Source organism: Mercenaria mercenaria, chromosome 15, assembly GCF_021730395.1.
Source record: "Mercenaria mercenaria strain notata chromosome 15, MADL_Memer_1, whole genome shotgun sequence".
NCBI classification, from domain to species: domain Eukaryota; kingdom Metazoa; phylum Mollusca; class Bivalvia; order Venerida; family Veneridae; genus Mercenaria; species Mercenaria mercenaria.
In genome coordinates, this window is record NC_069375.1 from 43,482,666 (window position 1) to 43,510,636 (window position 27,971).

At 33.1% G+C, this 27,971-nt stretch overlaps 1 protein-coding gene across 5 annotated transcripts; it reads left to right on the plus strand.

Moving 5' to 3' along the window:
- Positions 1-42: 42 nt before the first annotated feature.
- Positions 43-27,971, plus strand: LOC123552998 (atrial natriuretic peptide receptor 1-like). Of its 5 annotated transcripts, none has more exons than XM_045342752.2 (24): positions 44-512; positions 757-1,007; positions 3,875-3,992; positions 4,941-5,107; positions 5,496-5,633; positions 6,237-6,372; positions 6,560-6,651; positions 9,252-9,387; positions 9,830-9,911; positions 10,327-10,429; positions 11,829-11,891; positions 12,872-12,949; positions 13,510-13,614; positions 14,251-14,322; positions 16,509-16,653; positions 17,728-17,892; positions 18,067-18,238; positions 18,647-18,799; positions 19,512-19,635; positions 20,529-20,597; positions 22,718-22,892; positions 23,274-23,372; positions 25,051-25,142; positions 25,440-27,971. In XM_045342752.2, exons 1-24 carry the CDS (start codon positions 203-205, stop codon positions 25,503-25,505), a joined length of 3,111 nt encoding a protein of 1,036 aa, XP_045198687.2. In that variant the 5' UTR covers positions 44-202; the 3' UTR covers positions 25,506-27,971. The 5 variants fall into 5 exon arrangements, with proteins under 5 accessions (XP_045198693.2, XP_045198687.2, XP_053381093.1 ...); XM_053525118.1 differs by having other exon boundaries at positions 44-300; XM_045342766.2 differs by having other exon boundaries at positions 47-512; positions 3,819-3,992.

A 27,971-nucleotide genomic window follows, 5' to 3' on the forward strand; every position in this document is an offset into this window, starting at 1 on the left:
GTAAGCGAAGTATTGTGATGAATAATTAATGTATTTAATTGTGAGTTTGCGTTTAACATGACAGAAATGTCTATCAATCATACGGCTATTACCGACGAAACAATGTAGTTAAAATGATTATATCCATATGTACTCTATAACATCAGTTGAAGTAAAAACACCTTTTTGATGGGAAGTAAAAGCACCTTTTGGATTGGACAAAATGAAAATGTGGAATATTCTTCTGGCTTTTTATTTAGTTTCTAAAATATCACAAATATCGTGTTGTGTTAACATAACCATTGGGCTTTTGTTGGAAAGGTCAGTGGATGTTGATTTTCCCTTTTCTATAAATCGCACGCGTGGACTAATTTCTGTTGCTATAAATCAAACACAGGAACTCTTGAAAAATATTGTAAATTTGGATTATATCATAATGCCGGTTGACGTCCCCACTTGTACCGCTATGGAGTGGGGAGCAGCATTTGCAGAGATGTATTTCACACACAAGCCACACGTTCTTATTGGACCAGGTTACTATTACTATTTCACTTTCGCATTGGACCAGGTGACTATTTCTGTTTCGGCAATTAATGTATGTATTATATATTGGCTGATTAAAAAAAAAATCTTAATATGATCATAAATGTTTATGTCTAATACTCTCAATATAATCCTTTCTAAGTATGAATTATATACTTCTTATGACTGAAAGATTGTTGAAAAAGACGTTAAACCCGAAAACACATACACTAAAAGGAATGATATTTTCAACAGGCTGTTCACTGGCTGTAGAACCAGTGTCTCGCATGGCAGTGTCATGGAACATTCCTCATTTTACTTATGGTGGTTCCGATGAGTTACTTGGCAATAAACTGGAATTTTCTATGCTGACCCGAACTGGTCTAACCGTTTACGCACATATAAACGTCTACATTGAGCTGTTAGCAGAATTTGGATGGACAAATGTTGCAATTATTTACGATGAATCGATGATTGTACATAATATGACGGGGAAGAACTTGCAGGTTACGTATTGATTCCTCTTGTATTATTTATTCCACACTACATCTTGAACTGTAAATGGTAATTTCAAAAATAAGAAAATTTGAATTTGTACTAGAGTAAATAAACATGTACTCTAAGCAATTTCTCGAATTTTATTTTAAAATGCTTGTTCAGCCAATAACAAGCACAATAAGCGCAAAAACGTTTATGTAAGTAATGAACGTTATTTTCATTAGTGTTAAAGCAGAATGCAAATAGCTGTTAAGTTTATGAAAGAGATATAGAACAAATTTACTTTTAAGATTTTATTTTTAATTTATGATTAAGTTTTAATTACCTTGTCTTTAATCATAACATTCAAAAGAGATTTAAAAGACACAGTTATTATTATTTGTTGGTTTATAATATGACTGTATAAACATAATGAAACACACCTGTACAAACCTTTGTCACATACCACGCATTATAAATCCGCTTTTTATGAATAACATTAACCTTCCACTGTCCAAAAAATAAACAAACGTGTTTGTAAACATGGACGGATCCAAACAGAAGGTGAAGAAGCATTTTATAGAAATATTTCGGTGGTAAAATACAATAAATATCCGGGCCAGTCTGTCTATTTTATAAGTACAACAACACGGTTGACCTATTTGAACGGGTTGTGGTTAGTATACATCATTTTTATATATTTTTATAGTTTTATGCGCCATTAAAAGCGTTTTCTCTTTAAAATATGACAAAATAGGGAAATCGTATAAAATAGTTTACACATCGTTTTGAATCTTTTGATACTTGTGTGTCCTATTTCTTCTTCAAGTAATTGGTTTACTTCGAATTAAAATAGGATTTTTCAAGTTTTTACTTTGAGCATTTTCTACGAAATTTTGAAATGCATTACCTTGGAAAGTCTTCTCGTACATGGTCCCTGAGTTATATGTTATTGTTCAAAGGTGTCATTGTATAATACAGTTCAGCTTAATTCGGTGCTACAGGACGTGTGTTTCGAATTCCATCGCCAGTTATGATAAGATTTGATCAAACCAAGGTTTCTTTTATGTTCTTGGTTATATCGTATCCATGAAAATGATTTAAAGAATTTAGAATTTAAGTATCAAACATCAGGACCTGTGCCTGAGTGCCGTGTTGTGGCATGCGAAATCTCGCCACACATGAATGTAGTGTTGTTACATTTTCTGGTCCTTTGGAGTCATAGAGTCCGTTCCAAATCCATGTATAAAAGAGCTTCATTTCACTCGGTGCTAAAGGGCGTACATGTGATTCTTACCTTATTATCATTGATGATCAAACCCATTCGTACGGAATCTTTTATTACTAATCTTCCTTTCATGCCTCAACATTATATTACAGATTTTATTAACTGTTTCTGATTTGAAATATATACGTGACCATGACTGAGAAAATACGGTGTCCCTAAAGTGATATGTTACGCACTTTTTTCCACTTAGGAAATGTGAGACTTTTTTATTTCGTTTAAACGAAATCATTTCGTTTAAACGAATTAGTTATTTCGTTTAAACGAATTAGTTATTTCGTTTAAACGAAATCATTCCGTTTAAACGAAATCATTTCGTTTTAACGAATTAGTTATTTTGTTTAAACGAAATGTTATTTCGTTTTAACGAATTAGTTATTTCGTTTAAACGAAATAACTGTTTCGTTTAAACGAATGAAATCATTTCGTTTAAACGAATAACTTATTTCGTTTAAACGAAATAGTTATTTCGTTTAAACGAAATGATTTCGTTTAAACGAAATAAAATAGTCTCACATTACCTAAGTGGAAAAAAGTGCGTAACATGTCACTTTAGGGGCACCGTAAAAATTTCATAGTAATAGAAGGTTCTTTTTTTCCAAAGTAGTCATTTATTATCAGCATGTAAAAGACAAGTTATGAAGAAACAATGCCAAATCTTATTCTTATGGTTATTACCCGTGTTACAAAAACTGTCATAACAAGCTAACATGTTTTTTCTTTAAGTTTTACCATAGAAAAGGAATTTTAATATATTTTTTGCCATGGTAACACAATTTTAGAAATATTTTTATAGAAATTGTTGTAGATTTTAATTGATTATCATTTTGTGTATTAAGAAGGGATCTTCCTTATATCATGCAATTGTAACAAAAGATAAATTTACTTCAGAATTGTTAGCCATTACCAGTACGTGAGAAAAAAACTAGAAAGAAAGGATAACTGAACTGTACTGTTTTTATTTCTAATATCTATGTTACAAAATCTGTCGTAAAATTGACTATTTTGAAGATTTTCATCTGAAATTTTCAGGATTTATTTCTAAATGAATAAACTTTCTAAATATGCAAAAACCTGAAAATGTCAAAATTCCTCATCTGGACCTAAAGTGACATGTTACGCACATTTTTTTCACTTAGGTAATGTGAAACGTTTTTTATTTCGTTTAAACGAAATAACTATTTCGTTTAAACGAAATAACTTATTCGTTTAAACGAAATAACTAATTCGTTTAAACGAAATGATTTCGTTTTTACGAAACGTTATTTCGTTTAAACGAAATGATTTCGTTTTTACGAAATGTTATTTCGTTTAAACGAAATCATTTCGTTCGTTTAAACGAATTAGTTATTTCGTTTAAACGAATTAGTTATTTCGTTTAAACGAAATAAAAAATGTCTCAAATTACCTAAGTGGAAAGAAAGTGCGTAACATGTCACTTTAGGGGCACCGTATAAATACAAAGCGTGCAATGGTTTTCTTAAAAGACAAAATGTTTATCCAACTGACAAGATATCACCTGGATACGGTTTTATCTCGTTGATATAAATTTCAGCTATGATGTCACGTCAATGTGAAATAAATAAACGCCTACGCCTATTATTCAATTAGGAAACCTTCAGACAGACCCCGTACATTAAATCCTACACTGTACCGTTTAACTCAGAAGCTGTTGCACTCAATGATGAATTAGTTAAAGCGTTTAAGACAGCCTCAAGACTGGCTAGAGGTAGATATCTGACGCCTATTTTGTTTTTTTATTTTTTTTTATTTGGATTTAACGTCGCACCGACACATGATAGGTCATATGGCGACTTTCCAGCTTTTATGGTGGAGGAAGACCACAGGTGACCCTCCGTGCATTATTTCATCACGAGCGGGCACCTGGGTAGAACCACCGACCTTCCGTAAGCCAGCTGGATGGCTTCCTCACATGAAGAATTCAACGCCCCGAGTGAGGCTCGAACCCACATCGATGAAGGGCATGTGATTTGAAGTCAGCGATCTTAACCCCTCGGCCACAGAGGCCCCTGTTTTTGAATTACACAACTGTTCTTGTTAGTTAACTACATCTAGGTAGCTAGCTTGTTTTTGTCTTGTAATCTGGGATTGGGGATTTTTCATGTTTTAAGGGGATAGCGGTTGGCTCAAGGATGATGCATATTTCATTAGCTCACACGCTGTCAATTAAAACTGATTCGGTTGCGGTCTGAGCTTGCATGGGCTATTCGTATACATTTGAAAGCATCCTGATCTGTAGACCATGACATGTTTCTGTTAAGTCATAATCAGCCCGTATACAAATAAGATATAGATCGTTAAAGCTTAACGCAACCGTTTACTCTTGATTTATCTATTCATTTTCACAAAGCTATAATTAGATTTTACCTTATATATTCTGAGGTAAATATTTTGTGTCATTATAAATGGTTCTAGTCTACAAACAGAACATTCTAAATTCTATATCTTGATAATTATATTAGATATAACATGCCTTCTGAATTTTTACTACTGAAAATTACGGCAGTGTCATAAATGTTATGTTTGTTAGAAGTGTTGAAATATTGCTAGGTTAGTGTTTAAACAACAGAAAAATGAAAACTATTTAGAAAACTGTGAACTAATCTATGAAATTTATATTGCTACTAACATTCACGTAAACACGTTTTCCCTACAGTGTTTCTTGTATTTTGTCATGGTGATGTGCTGAGAGAAATGATTCTAGTCGCAAAGAGATCTGGCCTGAAGGAAGGAGAATTCGTCTTTATTTATATGTTTGAAGGACATGGCTCAGCAACATTCGGAGATTACAGTTGGCACAGAGAAAATTCGACCTTTAATCAGGTGAAATTACGAAAAATAATTTTATGTTTGTGTTGGTGCCAAATATATTCAATATATATTCCGAACAGACTTGTTAACTTCTTAATTACATAAAAGTCAAGTACAATAATTATCATATTCTTTCAGGAAGAAGTAAGTACATTTGAACCGCACCATGAGAAAACCAACATAGTGTGTTTGCGACAAGCATGGATCCATGCTCTTCGCTTTCAAAGCCTGTTGCAATTAGAAAAACTGTAAGTGTACAGCATGGATCCTGGCCAGTCTGCGCGGATACTGCGCACTATATTGGTTTGCTCATGGTGCGGCTCATTTAATATTAAAGACGATCAGATGTTTAGGCAAATGGCTTATCGATGATTTTTTATCTAGTGGACTTCAATTTTAGGACGTAAAGAAAGGTTATGAATCGTTGTTTGTGATAAGACCTAGAAAACCGACAAATAAAGAATTCATCGAATTTGAACACGAAATCAAAAGAAGAGCTTACACTGAGTATAACTATACTTGGAAGGAAGGCCATGAGGTAAAACGTTACAAATGTTCGGTTATAAATACGTTCTCGATATTTGCTATGGTGTTTACGTGTTTAAATTCTGCACAAATTCTGAACGTAATAGGCTGTTTATGCAATATAATTATGTATTTTGTTTGACAACACTTGTGAGTTTAGCGGTGACATATTGAGTCCTACAACTGGACTATGACGGTGATAACTGTAAACCCTGTAGAGACAACAGCGTATGCATAATTTACTGGTATTTGTTTCAATGAATGTGTACCTGTTGCTAACATTTTCTTCCCGAAATATATTAATCCTTAAGCCTGTTGGTGGCAAGTGGTTGTGTCCTTGCGACCAGTGCAGACCAAAATCAGTCTGCAGGCTGATAATTTTCAGTGAACATACTTTTGAATAATCAATGGTACTGTCCAAACTGAGTGATGGGCCAATCCATTTTAGAAATTTAGCTGGGTAAAGGTTAAAAGTCCAGTCCAGTATTCATCCTTCTTGGATTGAGATTAAAATCTTAACTATGCATAAGCCTATGATCTATTGCTAGATATATGCACTTGAAGCTTTAATAAAGTTAAAGAAGTTAAAGTGATATTTACATTTAGGCTTTTTCAGGTGATGGTATATACATACGGTATGTATGACTCATTTATTGTTTACCTCTACGCGTTGAATGAGACTTTGGCAGACAATGGAGACCCGCGTGACGGAAAAACGATTGTTAACAGGATCTGGAACAGAACGTTTCCAGGTATAGTACATTTGTATTTTCACACAAAATATGGTCCAAGTAATTCTGTTCCGTTTTGAAATCGGTCTTCTATTTACGGAAAGAATTTCGTGTTTTATGACAGTAATATTTCATAGTAGACAGTAACATTCCATTTACTTTTGTTCATCTTACTCTTTTTTATGATTAAGTTTTCTCTATTACGTAGGTATTGGTGGACCCTTCTACATAAATGATAATGGTGACAGAGTTGTCGACTACTCTATTTTAGATCTACACCCTGAAACAGGAGACTTCTACGTGAGTCAGTGTACCTAAAGTAACAAATAAATGTTAAACGGATAGTTTCCCTGAATAATGATTTGACATTAACGTAAATGAACACTCCATTATCTTGAATAATCTGCACTTGAATATTTTACTGAAACATATCATCATGCGAGATGATTTGATGACCATCATAATTTCAATTAATATCTTTCTAAGAGAGTCAGTAGGGAACAAAACAGGCAACATAGAATTGAGATATAATCTAAACATAACAAATCACGACACAAAAATGTTTTAAATGAACTAACCTATTAGCAATGGAAGGATACGTGAGTGAACAGAGAAATTTTGATTCTACTAGGAACGCAACACTTTTGTTACATGAGATTTCTATCAGCAAAGGAACGCTAATGTAACACATACAGAACGCTTAAAGCAACTAGTGGATGAAAAACAAAAGAGACAGTGACGTTATAGGTATCTACGCTGTACTAACAGTTCTTAATTCATGAAACGTACAAATAGTTTGCAGTAAAATTACCAGAGAATAATATTATATTGATCTCCTTGCATCAAAAGAACTTTAGTTGCCTCATAAATAAGGTAAAGTCGTTATCACAAAATCAGAAAAATGTTGGCTATTCATAATTCTAAAGACCGTATTCATATATTAGCACTGTTTATTACCTCAGGTTGCCTAAATAATTTGTACTTCGCTTGTAAGAACTTACAAATCCAAATCTTGAATGCAAATATCTAGCAATCCGATCACTAAGGCTTTCCGCAACTTTATTAAGGATGGATCCTCAGATAGTTTTACTGTGAAAAGGCAACGGAGGTATTCAAAACCAGTTGAAAGAAATATCGTAAAATAATAAATGTGCTTCTAAATCTTCTAAATATTGATCGAAATTGATTCATCTTTTATTACAATGTGCTTACATTACATAAATACATTGGTGCAAATACGACAGTTTAACCTTGACAAAATTCTCTATACAAGGAAATAACGTGCCCCCTAGCTTTAGGCATATACATCAGAAATGGTAAAAAATCTGAAAGGTTTGTAGTTAACGGAGAAAAATGATCAAGATAAGGTTTTCAAAACGGATAAACGTGGTAAATTAACCGAAGTCCATTATGATCAAGGTGACCAATTTTGTACTGGTGACCAAGTTACCAAAAGAATTGGTTACCAAGTCAAATTTGGAGAATCTTGTTAAACTCTTCAAAAAGGATATTTTAAATAATCCAAAATTGATATACAGAAATCGTATGAACAAACGCTACATGCTACCTTTGTCATGTGATTTAAATAGTTTCAAATTGGTAGATGACAAAGACATTTTGTTCTTCTTTGAAATAAATAAATAAATAAATGAATAAATAAATAAAGAAATAAAGAAACAATGCATATGTTTTAGGGAATATGACAATTCCAGTGATTTCACATAATGATTATTTATTTAAAACCTATATAATAAACAAAGAGCGACACTTATCTGAACGTACATTTAAACACGTTTGATAAATTTAAGAGGAACTAGACTGATTCGACCACTGGAAAGTCAAGAGTAGTTGATCAAAATCAGAGAAATTTACGCCCGCCCGCTTAGCTCAGTATGAAGAGAGTTAGTCTACGGATCGTGGGGTCGCGAGTTCGATCCCCGGGCGGGGCGTATGTTCTCCGTGACGATTTGGTAAAAGACATTGTATCTGAAATCATTCGTCGTCCACCTCTGATTATTCATGTAGGAAAGTTGGAAGTTACTTGCGGAGAACAGGTTTGTACTGGCCTTCACTGGCACAGTATCCAGGAACACTGCCCGCCGTTATATGACTGAAATACTGTTGAAAAACGGCGTTAAACCCAAACCAAACAAACTGAGAAATTTACAGTTCATTCAGTATGATATATTATTAAACATGACTGTAATGTCTTTCTGTATATCTGCACAAACACAAGGATAACTATCAACAAGGAAAGGCACGGGGGAAAACACAGACCAAACGAACAAATCAACGAATACAGTGGGGCACCGCCTTGGAAAGATCAGTGGCAAATACTGGGGAGCTTAAACCGGTTTATCACGGGACAGTGTAAATGAAAATATTCGCTGCCAGGTGGATTTCTAACACACGTAATGACAACAGAAGGCATGGCATGTTTAACACAAAAATCCTGTTGTAAATTTATGTAAAAACAAACCTTAAGAACCAAAGATGCATGTACTCAGTGTCTTTCTAGATGACAGAGCATCAAGAGAAACGCCTTTAAGGGCCCCATGAATCAAGTCAGAAGACAAAAATAAAAAATTTTCAGTCCCGACAGGATTTTTTAAAAAAACGACTCAATACAAAATCAAATTTGCGACAAGTGGTACACAATTATTACACCTGGTTTTTAACGATGTTTCTCGAACTTAGTAATAACCAACTCGCGAGGAATGAATGAATGATTAAGAAAATGAGCGAATGAATGAATGAATAAGAAGGTTTTTCATAGCATTAAATGCTATGTTGAAATATAATGTTTTAAGCAGAATTTATAATAAAAATCAAGTAGATTGTAAATACTATACTCATAAGTTTTGAAACCCTTTTTTAACAGATTCTATGTGTACTTTCAGGTTGTGCGCCAGTACATAGGACAGAAAGGGGTATTGCAAAATATTTCTAACGTGTCGATACACTGGCCGGGCTCTGGGCTACCTCCGAAAAATCTGCCTGCATGCGGTTTTACTGGGGAGCTATGCCACTCGTTCCGTCAGTAAAGTAGACAATATAATAATCATACTTTTTATCGAATTATGCTTTAAAAAGAGTGTAATTTCGTAAACTTTCACGAAAAACATAACCAGTAACCATCTGATATTTTGTATACATGTTCAAATATTTCATATATAAGTCATGATATATTTTCTTGACGCCTTATTTCGATAATATAATATTTCGGTATCATGTATGTTCTAATGCTAATTTGATATATCAAATGTATATGCTATTGTTTGAAGGTTCTTTATATATATGACTTTATACATTCGTTTTCTAGAAGGCACATTAGACAGACTGAAATATTTCACGTCTGCTGTTACGTTGCATGGTCGAGTACTTTGTTTCCAAAGGACTTTTTTTTTACTTTTTATTTATCAAAAGAACAAATATATCAATATATGTCATATTCCAACTAGACATTTTCAATGTACAGGTTTGGAAAAGTCTGCTGTGCTAGCAATTTGCCTTAGCTGCGGAATAGTAATTGTTGTAATAGTGGGCTTCATTATGTATAGGTACGTTTTTATCTTCATTACTATTATTATAATTATTATTATTATTATTATTATTATTATTACTAAAATTACTATTACCCTTGGCTTTTCATTACAGCCGCTTTCAGGACCGTATATAAATATGTTTTCGTAATTTGTGTTGCATTGTAATACCTAAAGTCAAATGTTGATCCAAGTTCTGTGTGTTTTAAATGCACCACTAAAGGTGAAGGAAATGAACAGATACAACAACATGTGTAATAATATACATTTGTACATGTTTAATAAACCAGTGAATTTCGCTGTTTATTTAACTGCGACTTCAATTTTACCTTATTGTACATTTAACTGTTGACGAGATTTTAATTCATTTAAACATTTCTTCTATTTCTGAACCATTTCAAAATGATGGGTTCTGTTATTCCAATATGACCAGACGTCAAAAGATGGAAGCAGCTATATATAGTCAGTGGTGGCGGATAAAGGCAGAAGATATCCAAGTCTACACAGTTACATCATTGCTGTCCTTTGGAAGCAAGGTTCTCTGTTACTTGTATTCATGTTTCATCAAATGTTTAATTAATATTTTATTTATTTTATTTAATTTAACTTAATTTGATTATATTTTTGTCGTACTGGTGTCAGTGCCTTTTAGCAATAAACAGAATTTTGCAAAGTCGTGTCGTTTTCTCACAGCATGTTAAATAGGCTAAAATTAATGTATATGTTTTTAAAAGATTTTTTTTTCTAGTAAATAATTCCGTTATGCTTGCTTTGTTGATCTTTCTGATAAAATTATCAACATAAAAGCCGTATCAGCATTCAGATGACTATAAAACTGGAATGCTATATTTGGAAGAAATTTATCATAGACAGTAGATACATGTATTTGTCGTACTCTCAGCTCAATAGGCAAATGTCGTCAAAATACTTTGTGCTAATTGTTTAAAATTGACACAGTCCAATTCTGTTATTATGCTTTTGCGTTATGCAAATATTAGTTTAAGCTATCATGTTAATATACACTAATGATATTGTAATATTGCAAGTAAAAGATTGTATTATCAAATTAAATTTTGTCCAACATAGCATTCGTTCTTGCACATGTGTGTTTTGTTCGATTTATCAGTCATCTTGCCGACGGGTTCAAAAGCTTAAAGACCCACTTTTTACCTTAATCTGTCATTTTTGTTCTATTTCATCGTATACGATCTGATTTAAATTGCTTTTTACACAGTGTTTACAAATTATCAGGGTAACACATCAATAAGAGGTTTGCCATAGTCCCGAATTTTCAACCATGGACCTAAGGTCAGATATACGGGAATGCCGAATTATAAGGCCGTGATATAAATCATGTAGAAATCTAATCTGGTTACTGCCAATGTGAATCTAATTCTTTGAAAATCTTAACGATAATATTTAATGTTCCATGATATGAAAAGTTGGAGAATAACATATATTAGAGCGATAAGCAAGTCAGATTCGTGCAAACTATGAAAATCTATTTTTAATATTTGATAAAAAAAATATAAAAAATAAAAACAAATATTTGAATAAGCCCCCTTGTGCATTGACATATCGGTGTGAAGTTTTGAAAAGAGGAAGGATATAAAATATCTCGTGTTTTGATTACGCTCTAAAGTTTCTTTGAAATTTATTTTGAACTCCGTAGGAGGACAAGGTTAAAAATGAAAATGATCGACTTTCTATACATTGCCTATGATTTGTGTCCATGTAAATATTTTCCATCACCAGTTGCTGTTAAATGAAAATAAAATATTAAAAGGCGTTGAAGATCAGTGTTAACTGTAACATGCTGAAACAAACGAATTTATGACTGCTGAACGCGTGTTTTCACTTGATAGGTATTTCTAAGCTATTTTACTTATATTTATGAAACCATTTACAGACATAGTGACCTTAATTTCGTTTCAGAGAAATGGATCTTTGTCGATATCGGTCCGTGATGCAAACATGCAGAATATTGGCATATATAAGGTTTGTAATAATAACTTTAATCGAAGACATCGCTACATGTATAAACATATATGTGAAATGTGTCTTATGCCTTTTGATAAGCAAACAAAGTCTGTCAACTTTTGTGACTGCGTTCACTAATCATTTTGAATAATTATTTTATACAATAGGAACACATATAGCTTGTGTCCAGTTAAGGCCAATTACCTTAACAAAAATGAAAAATACTCTAAATGAGCTGACAGAAGTAATGAGTCTAACATAAATGTGAACACAAACTCAAAATCTAGTTGAATAGATTAAACGATCCAATGTCCGTTCGTGCGTTTATAAATGACCACTGACAAAGCAAATAGAGATACTGCATTTAGTTAATAACAACAATTTTACTGGTTGTCTGACAGACAGTTTCAAATTTTGCTTTTCTAGAAATACTTTATTAAGTATTTAATAACAGTCATGTTGAAATAATCAAAATGTGGTTTAACGATTTTAGTTCGCTGTTAATTTAACCTTTAGCCTGCTGGCAGAAAATGATTCTGCCTTTGCGACTAGTGCAGTCCAAGATCAGCTTGCATATCAATGCAGTCTGATCACGGTCTGTCATTCAGTCAGTATCCTTTTGGTAAGCACCCTTTTTAACAGTTAATGGTAATGTTCATATTTAAAGATGGACAAGTTCATTTTAGAAATTTAACAGGGTAAAGGTTAATCAACTAAATCTGCTATTATCTCTTTGTTGCGTTCTTGGTTTTTAAGAATCGTCTTATAGAATGTAGAATTGTCGCACAGGCGTTACTTTCCTTTAAACCTAAATCGCATTACATTAAAGATTATTTAAACATTCACATCTTGTATTTCATTGTTAAGAAATAAATTATGCACGGAAGTTGGAAGTGATAAATACGCCATTTGTACCTGCCGATTCAAGCAGTAATGTCCATATCTTCTGAAGCCTGTTTCGGAAATTTTGTATGCTAAATGTATATTGTTACTTTTAGGGTACTTTTGTCCACATTACAAAACCAAAGCTGGAAACACTCAATGTTGACCGAAGCCTTTTGCTGGAGCTGAAACAGGTTAAACATATTTACTGCAATTAAGCAAACATTTGTAAGAAGATATTTTGCACATAGATCTGCTTTGAATCAACTTCTGTTGTCAGTTTTGCATTCCTAATTCATACAAATAAATGAGCCTCACCATGAGAAAACCAGCATAGTGCATTTGCGACCAGCATCCGCATTCGATAACGGTTTCTCTAATTGCAATAGGCATTGAAAGCAAACAGCATAGATCCTGACCAGACTGCGCGGATGTGCGGGCTGGTCTGGATCCATGCTGGTCGCAAAGTCACAATGTTGATTTTCTCATGGCGCGGCTCAAATATTTGATATATGAATTTCCAGATGCAATTAGGTTACATCGGGTTACAATGATTTTTGTTGTTCTATTAGTAGTCTAACACCAATTGATTTGACTTAATAACAGATGCACACTATCGATCCAGTGATCAATAACGTTATCAAATAAAATACCTTTTTTTATCTCAATCTTTGTTCTCGTGTCACATGTTTATATGTTGATAAATATGCATGTTGTATATAAATGTTAAGTTAAGAGAGTAACTTGACTTCAGATGCGTGACGTCACGTGTGCAAATCTAACTCGCCTCGTTGGTATCTGTCCAGAAACGAACAACATAAGAATAATTACAGAACACTGTGCAAGAGGCAGCCTACAGGTAAAATATCAAATTGCTTACTGTTTCATAATACGTCCCTGGAGTGAATGAACAGGAAGGTCTAGTATATTTCATAAAAGTAGCCTTTGATATAAACGTACTAACATAGAAGCAGAACTATACAAGACATTACCATAGATTTTATATACGATTCTAAAGCATTTTGATGGCGTCAACAGAACAGGAACTTTTCGAGTTTTAGAACATCATGATCAGTTTTGAATTCATGATCTAAAATTATTTTGATGATATTTTCTTGAAAAATAAAAAAGCCGTTTTGGACAACAAATTCATAAAACACACCAATATTGGCCTTATGTACGAATGAATTTGAAAAAAAAAACCAATTAGGATATCTTAGTTAACATTAATGCAAAATTTCCATGCAAATATCTAATAAAATTGTTTTCGATATTGTGATTATTTTCCCGACTTTAACAATGGGAAATATACATTTTAATCATAAATTGACATTGTTAAAGATATTATGAAAATTCAAATATAACTAAGATCTTTAGAACGGTGAACAGTTTATGTCTGAATCTTGCAAAACTCTTCGCTTTTCTAGAAGTAATAAGTGATTAATAGATAAGAAGTCGTTTTAATCTTAGATGCAGTAATTTCTTTCTGTTGCAGGACATGTTGTATAATGAATCCATAAAGCTTGATTGGGATATTCGAATTTCGCTTATAAACGATATAGTAGAGGTACTGTTAATTGTTTAATACCAGGTATCTGTTTTCTTTATCTTCATGGCATCAACAAATTACGTATTTTCTGTAGGCTATTTCGGCATTAAGGTATTAGATCACTTATAGTAATGTTTACAAAATAGCCTTTGCTTGGTATATTCTGAAAGGTAACCGTATATTGCACTGTTTTGCAATTTTTAAACAACTTTTACCGTGCCGTTTTTTATAAATTTTGTATAGCTTATGGTATGTCCACAAGCTCAAGTAGAGACAGATTTCAAAGTGATAGCCACTATCCAAAACGTTTGCAGAGAACTCATTTTACCATTAATGTTAATAAAAGAAACATCAAGCTATTGGTAAACAATTATAAAACACAAAATAAAAATGTCAATATCAATTATTCTATGGTGCCTCATGTAAACGGATTTAATGAGACAGAATTCATACTTCAACATTGAAAAAATAAGGTCGAACGCTGTGCATCTGTTTTGAATTTATCTTACGCCATTCAAAAAAAACCTTAGGGCAGATGTAAAACCTACCTAAATTTCTTCCACAATATATAATCTAAGAGTGAAAGCAAAATAGAGAACTTTCACCGCATGTAACTCAATATTTTTAAAGATGTGTAACTCTACCCCTTCTGTTTAAGTAGTAAATTCACTTTGAACACCAAGTAATAGCTTATAAAATTCATCTTTTTCCATTTTTGTACAAGAAATCAATAATAAGTCTTGAAAGAAGTAAACATTTATTAGAAAAAAACGAAAATAAGGAGAAAAAAAATTGGTCCCAGTAGGGCTTGAACCTACGCACCCCTAAGAATTGAAGTAAAAGTAGGTTTATGGTAGGAATTGAATACTCTTCAAAGAGGAGGTTCTCTATTAGTGATCTAATACCTTAATTCGTTTTTTTAATGGAGTTAAATTCACTTTAAGTTACGTTATTTCCGAAGAATGCCGAATCGTCTAACGAAAATACACAGTCACAAAGAAAAAGCCACGTGTCATTACTGGTCCGATACCCTTAAATCGTTTACAGAAGTTATATTCCCTTTAAGTTACGTTATTTCCGAAGAATGCGGAATCGACGAGAACGCCGGCACAAGGAAATTGCCGCGTGTCATTGCGGGTCCAATAACTTAAAACCGTTTGGTTAACTCAGTGGTGTATTGCTACACAACGACAATTTATTTAACGACCTATGTTTATATTATGAATAATAACACAATTTCGTAAAATTCTCTTCATAGCCATTTCTCATCACTTTTAATAAAATCATCAAATGTTTTATTGCAAGAGGCATCATCAGTATTGTTGTCAGACACACTTCATGCTTAGTATTCAGACGTTTCAGATTTAGGCATTATGTTTTTTCTTTGATAGTGCGATGACGGTAGAGGTAAGGAATTTCATGGCAACTGGGCGTAAAAATCCATTTCTTAAACTTGTTTTATAATTATTTGGCCGCTCCCTTTCTGTTTTGATTTATGCATCTAACATGAATATGTTTGTGTTTGTATTTTATATTCTTTTCCTGCGGTTACTGATACGTGTGCAAGGAAGTCGCCTGGCGGGTGTAATTTTATTTACACTGTCCTGTAAAATAGGTACATTGCAGATGTAAAAGAGTAGCTAGTTTAAACTTTGCCACTGACCTTTAAAGGTGGTGCTCTGATGTGTTACTTCTTCGCGTCTGTTTGTGTCTCTTTCTTATTTCTATGTTATTATTAAAATTGTATTCATTTGTATTAATGAATTTGTATTAATGTGTCAATTTGTCTAGACGCTATGTACGTGCATACAGTTACACAAATTACGTTTTCAAGCGGAGTATTGTGTGGGCAGCTGCATTCTCTGTATCCTGTTTTTCCTATCGGACTTTTGTCCTCTATGTTTATTTACGATAAATGCTGTTATTTTGTTCTTATTAGACATTTCTAACGTAAACGTAAATCGGAAACGGATTACTGAATCCGTAAATGTTATTTGCAAATAATGGTCTAAGGGAGATACTATTGCATTACTATTGGATGAAATTGTCTCCCATAGACCACAAATTAGCCTAAAATTTTACGGATTCAGTATTCCGTTTCGTAATTACGTTTACGTTAGAAAGGTCTAATAACACGTTTGTTAAGAAGCTTACATAATTATTTTTTGTAGTAATGATATTATAATCCAATAAACTTATTTCAGGGCATGAATTATTTACATAGAAGTCCGATTGCTGTACATGGACGGCTAACAAGCTCAAATTGTGTCATTGACAGCCGCTTCGTTCTTAAAATTACTGGGTTTGGTTTGAAAAGCATCAGTGAACGAGTCAGCAGAAAAGAACATAGTATGAATATGACGTACAATTCTTCTTAAAATTTTTGCTTTTTTACGCATTCGATTCATGTACAACTTGGGAGAAAAAGGCCCAAAAGTTATGGCTATTCTCAAACGCGCTGTTTCTAATCTATATACAATGTATATTCTTTGTTCTTCCAAATCCAATGTTAAAGAAACTTCTGTTAGACAAGATCTGGCCGAAGTTTGTGGTCTCCTTTTGCTCTGCTTTGAGTATATTCTTTTTATATTTTCTACAATGAGCAGTTTGTTGTTAGTACGGAGAAACATTTTTTACAGTCACAACACAGCGCTTAAAGACTACTGTAGAGTAAGCTTATAAAATTTATGGAAAGTTCCTTTAGAAGCATAGGACACAAGCAACACATCTGCAGACATGGTCTACGTTAGACGATTATAATTATTGCGGAAAATAATTCAAAAAGTTCTTGTGTCACGGTCACGTGAAGGAACATGCTTAAATTTCATTGAAGCTGAAATGCATACCTAAAACAATTGTCCATAAATGCGGGAAGGTGCCGGTTTCGTCCGGTAAATTTGATATATTATACACATTGGTCCATCGCTGCAGAGCTCCTGCTATGTTTTCATTCAATTTAGAAACTTTCAAGGTTCTGCAGGTGATGTTACACGTTAGTCATAAATTCTAGAATTAAGCTGCTGTTGTACAAATAGAGTAAAGCGTGTTAACAAAGAGATGTGATGTTGAAACAACCCGTTTATATATGCGAGTTCCTAAAGACATATAATAACGCAGGTCAAAAAAGTTGAAACAAGTTTGTTCAACAAATGTATTTTATTAAGAATTGTTTATAATTGAATAATGTTATTCTCTATAGGTGTACGTTTGCACACTGGAGAGATTAAAATGTTTAATTAATTACAAAATTTACAAAATGACACAACTTTTGTCAACACAACTTTACCACAGGAATTCAGTTTGAATATAAAAAAGATGGACAAAAAAGACAAAAATATCGAACCTAACAAAACAAAAGCACTAATGTTTACCTTTAAAACAATTAAAGAACTTTGTTCACATTTTTTCATTCTATATTGACAGCATATTCCAAAAGTATGATATGGGTGGCTCCAGAACATGTACGGGTACATCCTAAAAGAATTTCTTCACAAACAGGAGATGTATATAGCTTTGGAATAATCCTGTATGAAATGTGTACAAGACTTGAGCCGTATCTCAACGAAGAATGGTATTCCTCACTTAACGGTATATGCTTTTATCATATAGCCTTCCTTTCCTTAAATTAAAAATCCGTTCTATTCTATTAAGTCATTTAATTTGTAACAACAAATAAATATTTTGGGTCAAAATGTTTATTCTTAATAATGCGAAGCTGCATATGCAAATATATATACTGCAGGAAACCTTTTCCAATTACAGATGTCATAGAAAGAATAATAGGAAGAAATCAACTGACGAGGCCAACGTTTACCAACTCTGATTTATATGAAGATATGGCAATACTGGCGAAATTATGCTGGAGGGAGATCCCGTCAGATCGGCCACCTTTCTGCGAAATCAAAAAACTCATCAAGAGTGCTAAAATCAAAAGGTAACGGGCGAAAAGGAAAAGTTGAAAAAAGTCCAACAGGGTAAACCCGTTCCAAAAACGCGCAAACCACGGCACGCGGACCAACAAAAGATCAGCACACATAGACAAACAAACGAACACACAGTCAAACACTCACACAGGCAAAGACAAAGCAAACAGTACAAAACGAAAACAGTGGTGCACCGCCTTGGAACAAACTTATTTTTATAAAAGTGATAAATCATAACAAGTTTGTATTGAAACATATTTACTTATCTTCATGAGAACTATCGCTTATAGCTTTTGCCATTGCATCTATGGATATTTATTCTTTTATGGTTTATAAATGCTATAAAAAAGATTTTTGTCTGTTAATGTTTTGCTTTAAATTTTATTTTACGTATATTTTTTGTTTTCAATATCTGACAGGAATATTAACCCAGCAGAAAATGTTCTAGATGTTTTGTTGAAGCGCATGGAACAGTATGCTAACAATCTGGAAGGTCTTGTTGAAGAAAGAACTCAAGCCTTCCTTGATGAGAAGAAAAAGTCAGAAGAACTTCTATATCAAATCTTACCAAAGTATTTACATATACAGTATTTGTTGATAAGGAACTTATTGAGCCGCATAAGGTCTCCCCGTATTTGAACTCAGCTTTTATCATATTTTCTGGCCCTTTCGGTTTATTAAGTCCATTCCATATCTGCTTAAAAGAATTGCACCTAAGCCACCGGTTCTAGTGGAAGCCAATGCTAGAGGTGTTGCATTTCTGGACAGACTCAATAAAACCGCGTCTTCTATTTAGCTTGAATGCTGTCTATGCTCTACTTTTAGATGTAGATTTATGTTAATGAACAATATGTTTTTTGAGTTATTTATTTCTATCGCCCAATCTGGTTAGACATAAATAATTGTTTGTTTCCGGTATCCTGACCTACCCTAAATTTTTTGCTATACCCTAAACGTTTTCATAGCCTTGGAGAATTGTTTTTCAACTTTTGAACAAAATGTTGCAAAACTGCACTTTCTATGTTTTAAACATTGTCAGTGATGTTAGAAATCAACTTACTGATGCTCTAAATGCATAATTTCCGGAAAGACTCAGTAAAAAAATTCCAAAATATTATATTCCAACCTACCTACCCTATTTTTAAGCATCTTACCGGAAACAAAGAATTGTTTAGGTCTAAGTGAACTATCACTTGGATATGTTCAGATAATGGTGACAATTCTTTAGCAGTGTTGATATTATGCTTTATAATGGTGGCTTGTTCATGACTTTTCGTATTTCAGGAGTGTAGCCAATCAGTTACGGGTAGGAAATACTGTCAGTCCGGAAGCATTCGAATCTGTCACAATTTATTTTTCTGATATTGTCGGGTTCACTGCAATTTCTGCGTCAAGTTCGCCCCTTGAGGTTTGTTGCAAAAACTGCTTCTATACATAAATCATTCTACGTATTATTTACACGTATCGTTTAAATATATATATTTGATGTGGTACATTCATTGCTTCTGAAAATATAATATTGGATATTTGCTTTTTCATTAACTTTAATTCTTAAAATCAAGTTTTTTTTAACTAGTTAAAGTGAATTTGTTGGTAGTTGTTGTTTAGGTCGTCTATTTGTCTGCTTCATATGTACATCTGACACATCTCCTATGTAAACATGAAGGGGAAAAACCTATAAATTAATCTACGATAAAATATACTTGGCAGTTACATGTAACCCATATGACTGAAATCTGGAGATTCTACTTCTATTCAATGGTAATTCATATATTATACGAACTATCTGAAGGTTAAACGGTAATAAAACCAATATTTCAAAAAAAAAAAATCACAAACGTAGTATTAACCTCCGCATGGCCATGTACATGTTTTGATTTCTACAGAGTTCGTAATGAGCAAACTTGCTCAGGTATGATTCAGTAATTTGACGTCAAAAGCATAACTTAATAATGATACAACATCACGCACAATTCAGAACAGTGGGTCTAATGAAATATCTGCATTTAATTTGGATCACAAAAGGTTAGGAATGTAGCGAGATTACTAGTTTATAAATACATCCGGAAATCCCGTCAGGTAATACTTTCCAATCAGGGATGTGTATTGTAACTGCCTATGTGCGGAACGATAAACAGAAAATCAATTAATTATTGCGCATCCGCAGTCCTACATATATTTTATTCACTTAAGCATATTGACATTTTTATTATTTCTTAAATAAAACATGCGTTCAACTCAGTTTCATAAAGATCAAACTTCAACTCTGAGGCGTGTATTGATATACATTGTATTTTTCAGATTGTGAACCTATTAAATGACTTGTACACGTGTTTTGACGCAATTATTGAAAACTATGATGTTTACAAGGTTTGTGAAGTTTCTTTACATTTCGCTGGACTGTTAAAGTCACAAACGATTTTGCATTTCTTTTATTTCAAACGGCAAACAATTTTGAAAACAATATTCATCGTCTGTATGTGTATGGCAAGAGAAACATTGAAATAAAAAGAAAGAAATGAGATTGATAAAACAAGAGGGCCAGGATGGCCCTAGGTCGCTCATCTGAGAAACACACAGTAACAGTGTAAACATGTTTGACCTAGTGAGTTCAAGGAAACAAATATTCTGGCCAATTTTCATTAAGATTGGAACAAAAATGTGGTCTCTTGGGTTTAAACAAGTATTTTCTTAGATATAACCTAGTGACCTAGTTTTTGATATCAGATGACCTACATTCAAACTTGACTTAGATTTTATCAAGGCAATCACTCCGACCAAATTTCATGAAGATCAATTGAAAAATACAGTCTCTATCGCAAACACAAGGTTTTTCTTTGATTTGACCTAGTGGCCTATTTGATCCCAGATGAACAATATTCAAACTCCACCTAGATTTTACATGGGCAATCATTTTGACCAAATTTCATGAAGAACAATTGAAAAATAAAGCCTCTATCGCAAACACAATGTTTTTATTTAATTTGACCTAGTGACCTAATTTTTAATCTCAGATGACCAATATTCAAATTCCCCCTAGATTTCATCAAGGCAATCATTCTGACTTAATTTTATGAAGATCAATTGAAAAATACAGCTTCTATCGCATACACAATGTTTTCTTTGATTTGATCTAGTGACGTAGTGTTTGACCCCAGATGACCCATATTCGAAATTAACCTAAGATTCCATTACGGCAATCATTCCGATTAAACTTCATGAAGATCAATTGAAAAATACAGCCACTATCGCATACAAAACGTTTTTCTTTTATTTTATGTAGTGACCTACTTTTAAACCCCAGATAATCCATATTCAAACTCCACCTTAATTTCATCAAGGCAATCATTCTTACCAAACTTCATGAAAATCAATTGAAAAATACAGTCTCTATCGCTTACACAATATTTTTTCTATAATTTAACCTAGTGACCTAGTTTTTGATCTCAGATGATCAATATTCAACCTAAACCTAGATTTCATCAATGCAATTATTTCGATCAAATTTCATGAAGGTAAATTGAAAAATACAGTCTCTATCGCATACACAAATTTCTTTTTTTATTTTATTTGACCTAGTGACCTAGTTTTTGACCCCAGATGACCCATTTTTAAACTTGGCCTACATTTCATCAAGGTGATAATTCTGACCAAAATTCAGGAAGAGCAATTGAAAAATACAGCCTCTATCGCATACACAAGGTTTTTCTTTGATTTGACCTAGTGACCTAGTTTTTTTTATCCCAGATGACTCATTTTCGAATTTGGTCTCGATTTTATCAAGGTTATCATTCTGACCAAATTTCATTAAGATCAGTTGAAAAGTACAGCCTCTATCGCATGCACAATGTTTTTCTTTGATTTGACCTAGTGACCTAGTGTTTGACGCCAGATGATCCGCTTTCGAACTCGGCCTAGAGTTAATCAAAGTAATGATTCTTACCAAAACTCATGAAGATCAATTAAAAAATACAGCTTCTATCGCATACACAATGTTTTTCCTTGATTTGATCTAGTGACCTAGTTTTTAACCCTAGATGACCTATTTTACAACTCGTCCTAGACTTCATCAAGGTAATCATTCTAACAAAAATTTATGAAGATCAATTTAAAAATACAGCCTCTATCACATACATAAGGTTTTTCCTTGACTTGACCTAGTGACCTAGTTTTTGACCCCAGATGACTCATTTTCGAATTCGGCCTAGATTTCGTCAAGATAATCATTCTGACTCAATTTCATGAAGATCAGTTGAAAAATACAGCCCCTATCACATACACAAGCTAAATGTTGACGGACGACAGACAGACGACGGACGCCGAGCATCGAGCGATAAGAAACACTCACCTGAGCAAGCTAACAAAAGTAAATAATTTCTATTTATGACATCAAAATAAAGCAGTATATGTGGATATATGAAAAGCAAACAGATTTTATTTTCATTTACTAATTGATTAACCTTTCAATGCGTTTCGCTTTACGAATTAAGGTCGAAACAATCGGAGACGCGTACATGGTTGTATCTGGATTGCCTGAAAGAAATGGCATCGAACATGTACGTGAAATTGCTAGAATGGCATTAAAGATTCTCGATAGTATCCGCAAGTTTACTATTCGTCACCAGCCACATACACCACTCCAAGCACGCATTGGGATTCATTCAGGTTTGTTATTTCAACTAGTTATTTTAGTAATAAGCATAAGGTCAATGATAGCACCATATTAGAATTCTTTCTCGGCATGGTAAGCAATTTTAGTTCAGAGGAGATGGATTTAGCCATGCTTTGATATTACAGTATGATATCTAGTTTCTTTTAAACGTATTCATTTTGTTGTTTAAGTGGTCAGTCCTCATATGGCTGATAGTTTCAATAAATGATGTGGACGAAATATGCCTTCATTTTGTCTTGTTAAAACATGTGTTGTATTTTCACGGATAACACGAAGAACTTTTAATGGCATCACGAAATTGTGTCTTTTCAGGCGCAAATCTTTCTAATTAAATAAAAAAAAAAATATATATATATATATATATTTCAAAACAGGACCTGTATGCACAGGTGTTGTTGGAAGGAAGATGCCACGATATTGTTTATTCGGTGATACTGTTAATACCGCAAGTCGAATGGAATCTAATGGAAAAGGTTTGACTGCAGTATATTACATAATAATATGATACCCTGAAATCACGAAAATAAGCCGGTTTTGAAAATAAGCCGGTCTCGAAAATAAGCCACCATTTCACTACAGGCAAAAAGGGCCCAAACATGAGCCGCACTCAAAAATAAGCCGTCCACTTTTTGTTTGTATCAGAAATAGTATAAATGATCTTGTTAGAACATAAAAAATGATAACACAATGCGGTGTTTATCACGTATTGTGTAAGTTATTCATACCCGTTGGGCGATTAAATCATAGGTGTATTTGTTTGTTAGCATAGGATTATTTTCATTAAGAAATTATTACAAAACATGCATGTCAGAAGTATAAGTATTTACCGACGTCGATGTTTTTACTAAAAAGCAACAAATATGACGTCCGCATCTGCAGTATTTTGGTACTCGAACATACGCCGGTTTTTAAACCGTTACCAGATATATGTACTCTAAAGTTAGCCGGACTCAAAAAATAAGCCAGTCTCGTTAATAAGCCACCAAATCCTTACAAAAATTTAAAATAAGCCGCGGCTTATTTTCGCGATTTTATGGTATGTTAATACATGTACGCAAAGGTATTAGTGTCGAGCCTGGACTGCTAATAAACAGGATCAAAAAACGTTTCAAAGAATTGGCCAATGTTAAGCTTATTACCACTGTCCTATTTAAGTAATATGTTTTGTATATATTACATGTAACTACTACATATGTTACAATTGTAGTCCTTACTAGATAAGATATGGTCCTTGGGCCAAAAAAGTATTTTACACAGTTTGCATGAAGTCCTGACGATTGTGCTTAAAGATTTGATTCAGTTTTAGAATCAGTCACAGAAATGTAGAGGTTTTTATTTTCAAATAAACAGCAAAGATGTACGTAGTTGTCTTTTAAAACAAAGCATATGGTTTAACGACGTTTCACCTGTAGATGAGACTTTGATGATAGGGGCTGCGCTCAGCTCGCCGCATAATTGATGCTTACATGTCTATAAATGAAAATATTTGTTCCTTTTACGTTAAAGTAATGTACAGTGAAAATTGAATCTTAACATATGATCTTGATCCCTAAGTGTCATATTTACATTAAGTGATTGGTCGTGCGCGTGACAGGCTGTTGCATATCAATGCACCGCGCATTGACTCCAACTGTGCCTTGGCGTTTTAGGTACGTGTTCTGGTTTTGAGAGGGATAAAATACTCCTTTATGCCATTTTCAAGATTGTTCCATATATATCATTATTACAGTCCAGATATAGTAAGGTAATGAATAATTACAACCGAACAGCTATTTTTAACACTCTTACTATCCGATTACATGCACTACAGATTTGAATAAAACTGAAGTCTATGAATGCTGAATTGTACTGGTATAGTGTGGCAGCATATAGGTAAATGGGAATATATCCCATATTCGTTTTGAGTAAGCTGTCACTTGTTATCATATTTGTCAAATTCTGTTCAGTCCTGCACACAATGTATTGAAATAACTCCTATTTTCCATTTTCTGAGGTGCTTCTTTTCCATCAAAATATTGCTCATTGTATAGATAGTTAAATGATGTTTACATTTATACTACAGTATTCATTCAGTGACGATTTTTTTCTTTGATTGATTTTAATTGTAGAATTTAAACGGCGTAAGACAGTTTCTGTGTTTTGATATTCCAGCAATGAAAATTCAAATGAGCGAACAGTCAAAGGATCTTTTAGAATTGCATGGACATTTTATCATAGAGAAAAGAGGCACAATAAACGTGAAGGTTTGTACTTTTTTTTGGAAATTTGTGTCCCACTAATATTTTTTCTAAAATAGTCTTAAGTTTAAGATATATTAAACTTGTTTTATCTGTTCCTTTGAGAATTATTTGTTAATTACTAACTGTTAGTCACCTGCATGATTTTGGAAAAATATCTGGAAATATTAGGCCTGGTATTACATGACAGTAAGCAACGTTTTATAAGTATGTATAATTATATTATACAATATATAAATCTATATATGATTTGAAAAGCTGTAATTGTTTTATTTCAAATATGTCTATCTATTTTCTTTACAGGGAAAAGGATTAACAGAAACGTTCTGGCTACTTCAGGAACAGTTTATAAATGATGCTTATTTTTAATTTAAGCAACACTGAAATGTTACCTTATGTTATAATACTACGTGAAAAGAAAGTGTTTAAGAAACATTGCAACTCAATTATTCCTCTCCGATCATAAAATCAGTAATTTGCAAAATGTTAGCACTATGAACTTTTTGAAAGTGCATCAATTACAATAACATAGATATAAATAAAGAAAATTTAGGAAGGAAGTCCAAAGTGATTCCTTCAAAGAGGAAATAACATGACAATATCTTTACACAATATACATCCAAATATCACTTATCTTTGATAGCATAATAACATGACTTTCATCAATCACTCTTGTGGAAAAGGTTACGTGATACATTATTTATTAAATAGAAAATATTTTTACAGGCCGGATCCAGGTCGGATTTACACGCCTTTTTGTGAAATCGGGACGTAATATAGGATGTCCGTCCGTCATATTTCGTGTCCGGAGCATAACTAAAAAACCATTCAAGTATTGACTTTAGACTTGGCATATCCTAATGATGAGACAATGTGCACAGCGCAAAACCCGAGATGGTAGGTGATATCTTACTTCTTGTTCAAAGCATAACTTAAAGCCCATTAATTAAGTACTGATTTTAAACTTAACGTATAGGTAGGTGGCGATAGCGCATTAACAGTGTAGGTAGATCAAAGATTAAGGTGAAAAAAATAGCTCAAATGCCTAATCCCTCAATTTGTGTTCAAGTGAAAGGTATTGACTTGGAGCTTGGAATACATATAGGCGGTGATGAGACGATGTTCAGAGTGCAACAACTTACATTTCATCCCAATAGCCACTACCCATCGCTACATAAACCACCAGCAAAAATTTCCCTTTCAGTTTCTTTTACCTTTGCATCCCGTCAGCTACGCCGCACAAAACCCTCCGACCCACCGAAATCTCACCAATCGCCAAATCACCATTATTCTAAGATCTTGCAAACTGATCGCGACGTCAATTATATGATGAGATAGATTTTATGGCATCTAAAACGGAAGTAGCATTAGGACATGCAATTAAACATTTACTTATAAAAACTGAAACCTGTAAACTAAATCATTAATTCGTATGATGAGAACATGTATTTTTAACTTGTATAGTAGTTTTTCAGAGGGATTTGAAACTGCTTCTAACTTGACGATCATGGTTCGCAAGACGACGCCGCTGACCATGTCAGCAAGTAAAAACACTGATCAATAATATACCAGTAGAGAAATTAGTTTTAAATAAAGTAAGTCTTATTCAAAGAAGTTTTTTTGACAGGCGGTTTAGGCTAATAAATAATTCGTGCCAAATTTAAACAGCCTCAAATAATTTAATCTTAGATGTAAACATATCTCTACTTACTCTATTGATCATATGTCATCATTTATAGTGGAAGCGTGTTATACAGTTATCAAAATAAACACTATGTTTGGAGTATACAACCCACAGGTAATATTCACAAAGAAGGAGCTTCTTGGTCTGTGTAGTTGCATTAATTCATGTTAATGTGTACATGTGCTCGGGCAGGTTGCACGTGTATACATTTACACATACTCATACGTTCTTTCACGTTGTCAATTCCTGTTGGACTTTTGTCCTTAATATTTAGACACGTTTATCTCAAGCACGCTATCAGCATCTACAATTTAAGACTATACATATTCACATGTACTATGACTTAACAAGTATGTGTTTTAATATGGTAACCGTTATAAAATTGTATATACAGTGAAGCTTTAATTGATTCCTTTATTCGGGTACATTATTTGCTTATCTGAGTTCCGTGACCGATTTTAACCACCGTTTAGAATCAAAATCCCTTTCTTCTTATGAACAACTTGGTAAAGGCGTTTTCGACAAAAAGAACAGAAAATGATTGACAATAACTGTCAAAGTAAAAGGCAAGATTAGTCTGTTCAACTTATCAGGCAATCTGAAGCTCCTTATGGTATTTAAATGGTTGTCTTGCAGTCCTTTAAAACTGTATTATCAGTAAAAGACACAGTTCTCTTATGCCTTATATGGCCTACACAATTCGGAAAATTTTCAAATTCATTATGATTAGAAACAAATCATTGTTTGCTACCAGAATGTTTATCTACTATAATGAATTTAGTTTTTTATAAATTAAATTATTATTTTGTTCAAAACCTGTCACTGAATATTGCTGAAATCGCAGAATTTTAAGAAAATGAGCATTTTTCCCTATTTAGGTCACATGTGAATGTTTTAGTAGTTAGCACACTCAAGGACCACAAAAATATTTTGGCCATTGGTCCAGCTTCTCTCACAGAATGTATTGTCATTTTTTGATTGTGTCAAAGTGAAAATTTCAGATTTGTTTAAAAATTAGGTTAAAAACTGAGCGTTTCCTATACCAATAATTTTGAAAGTAGTTTCATTTACGTCAGATATTTTCTTTGATGATGAATGAATTGTAACTTATTTCGTGCGGTTTGATAAATTTAAAAACAATACTTCTTGAT

Bases quoted from the DNA above. Each gene is read 5' to 3' on its own strand.
- LOC123552998 (XM_045342752.2), top strand. From the start codon at position 203: ATGAAAATGTGGAATATTCTTCTGGCTTTTTATTTAGTTTCTAAAATA. The intron at 18,239-18,646 runs GTAACGGGCGAA...AATATCTGACAG, and splicing joins AAGAGTGCTAAAATCAAAAG to GAATATTAACCCAGCAGAAA. The intron at 25,143-25,439 runs GTTTGTACTTTT...TTTTCTTTACAG, and splicing joins GAGGCACAATAAACGTGAAG to GGAAAAGGATTAACAGAAAC.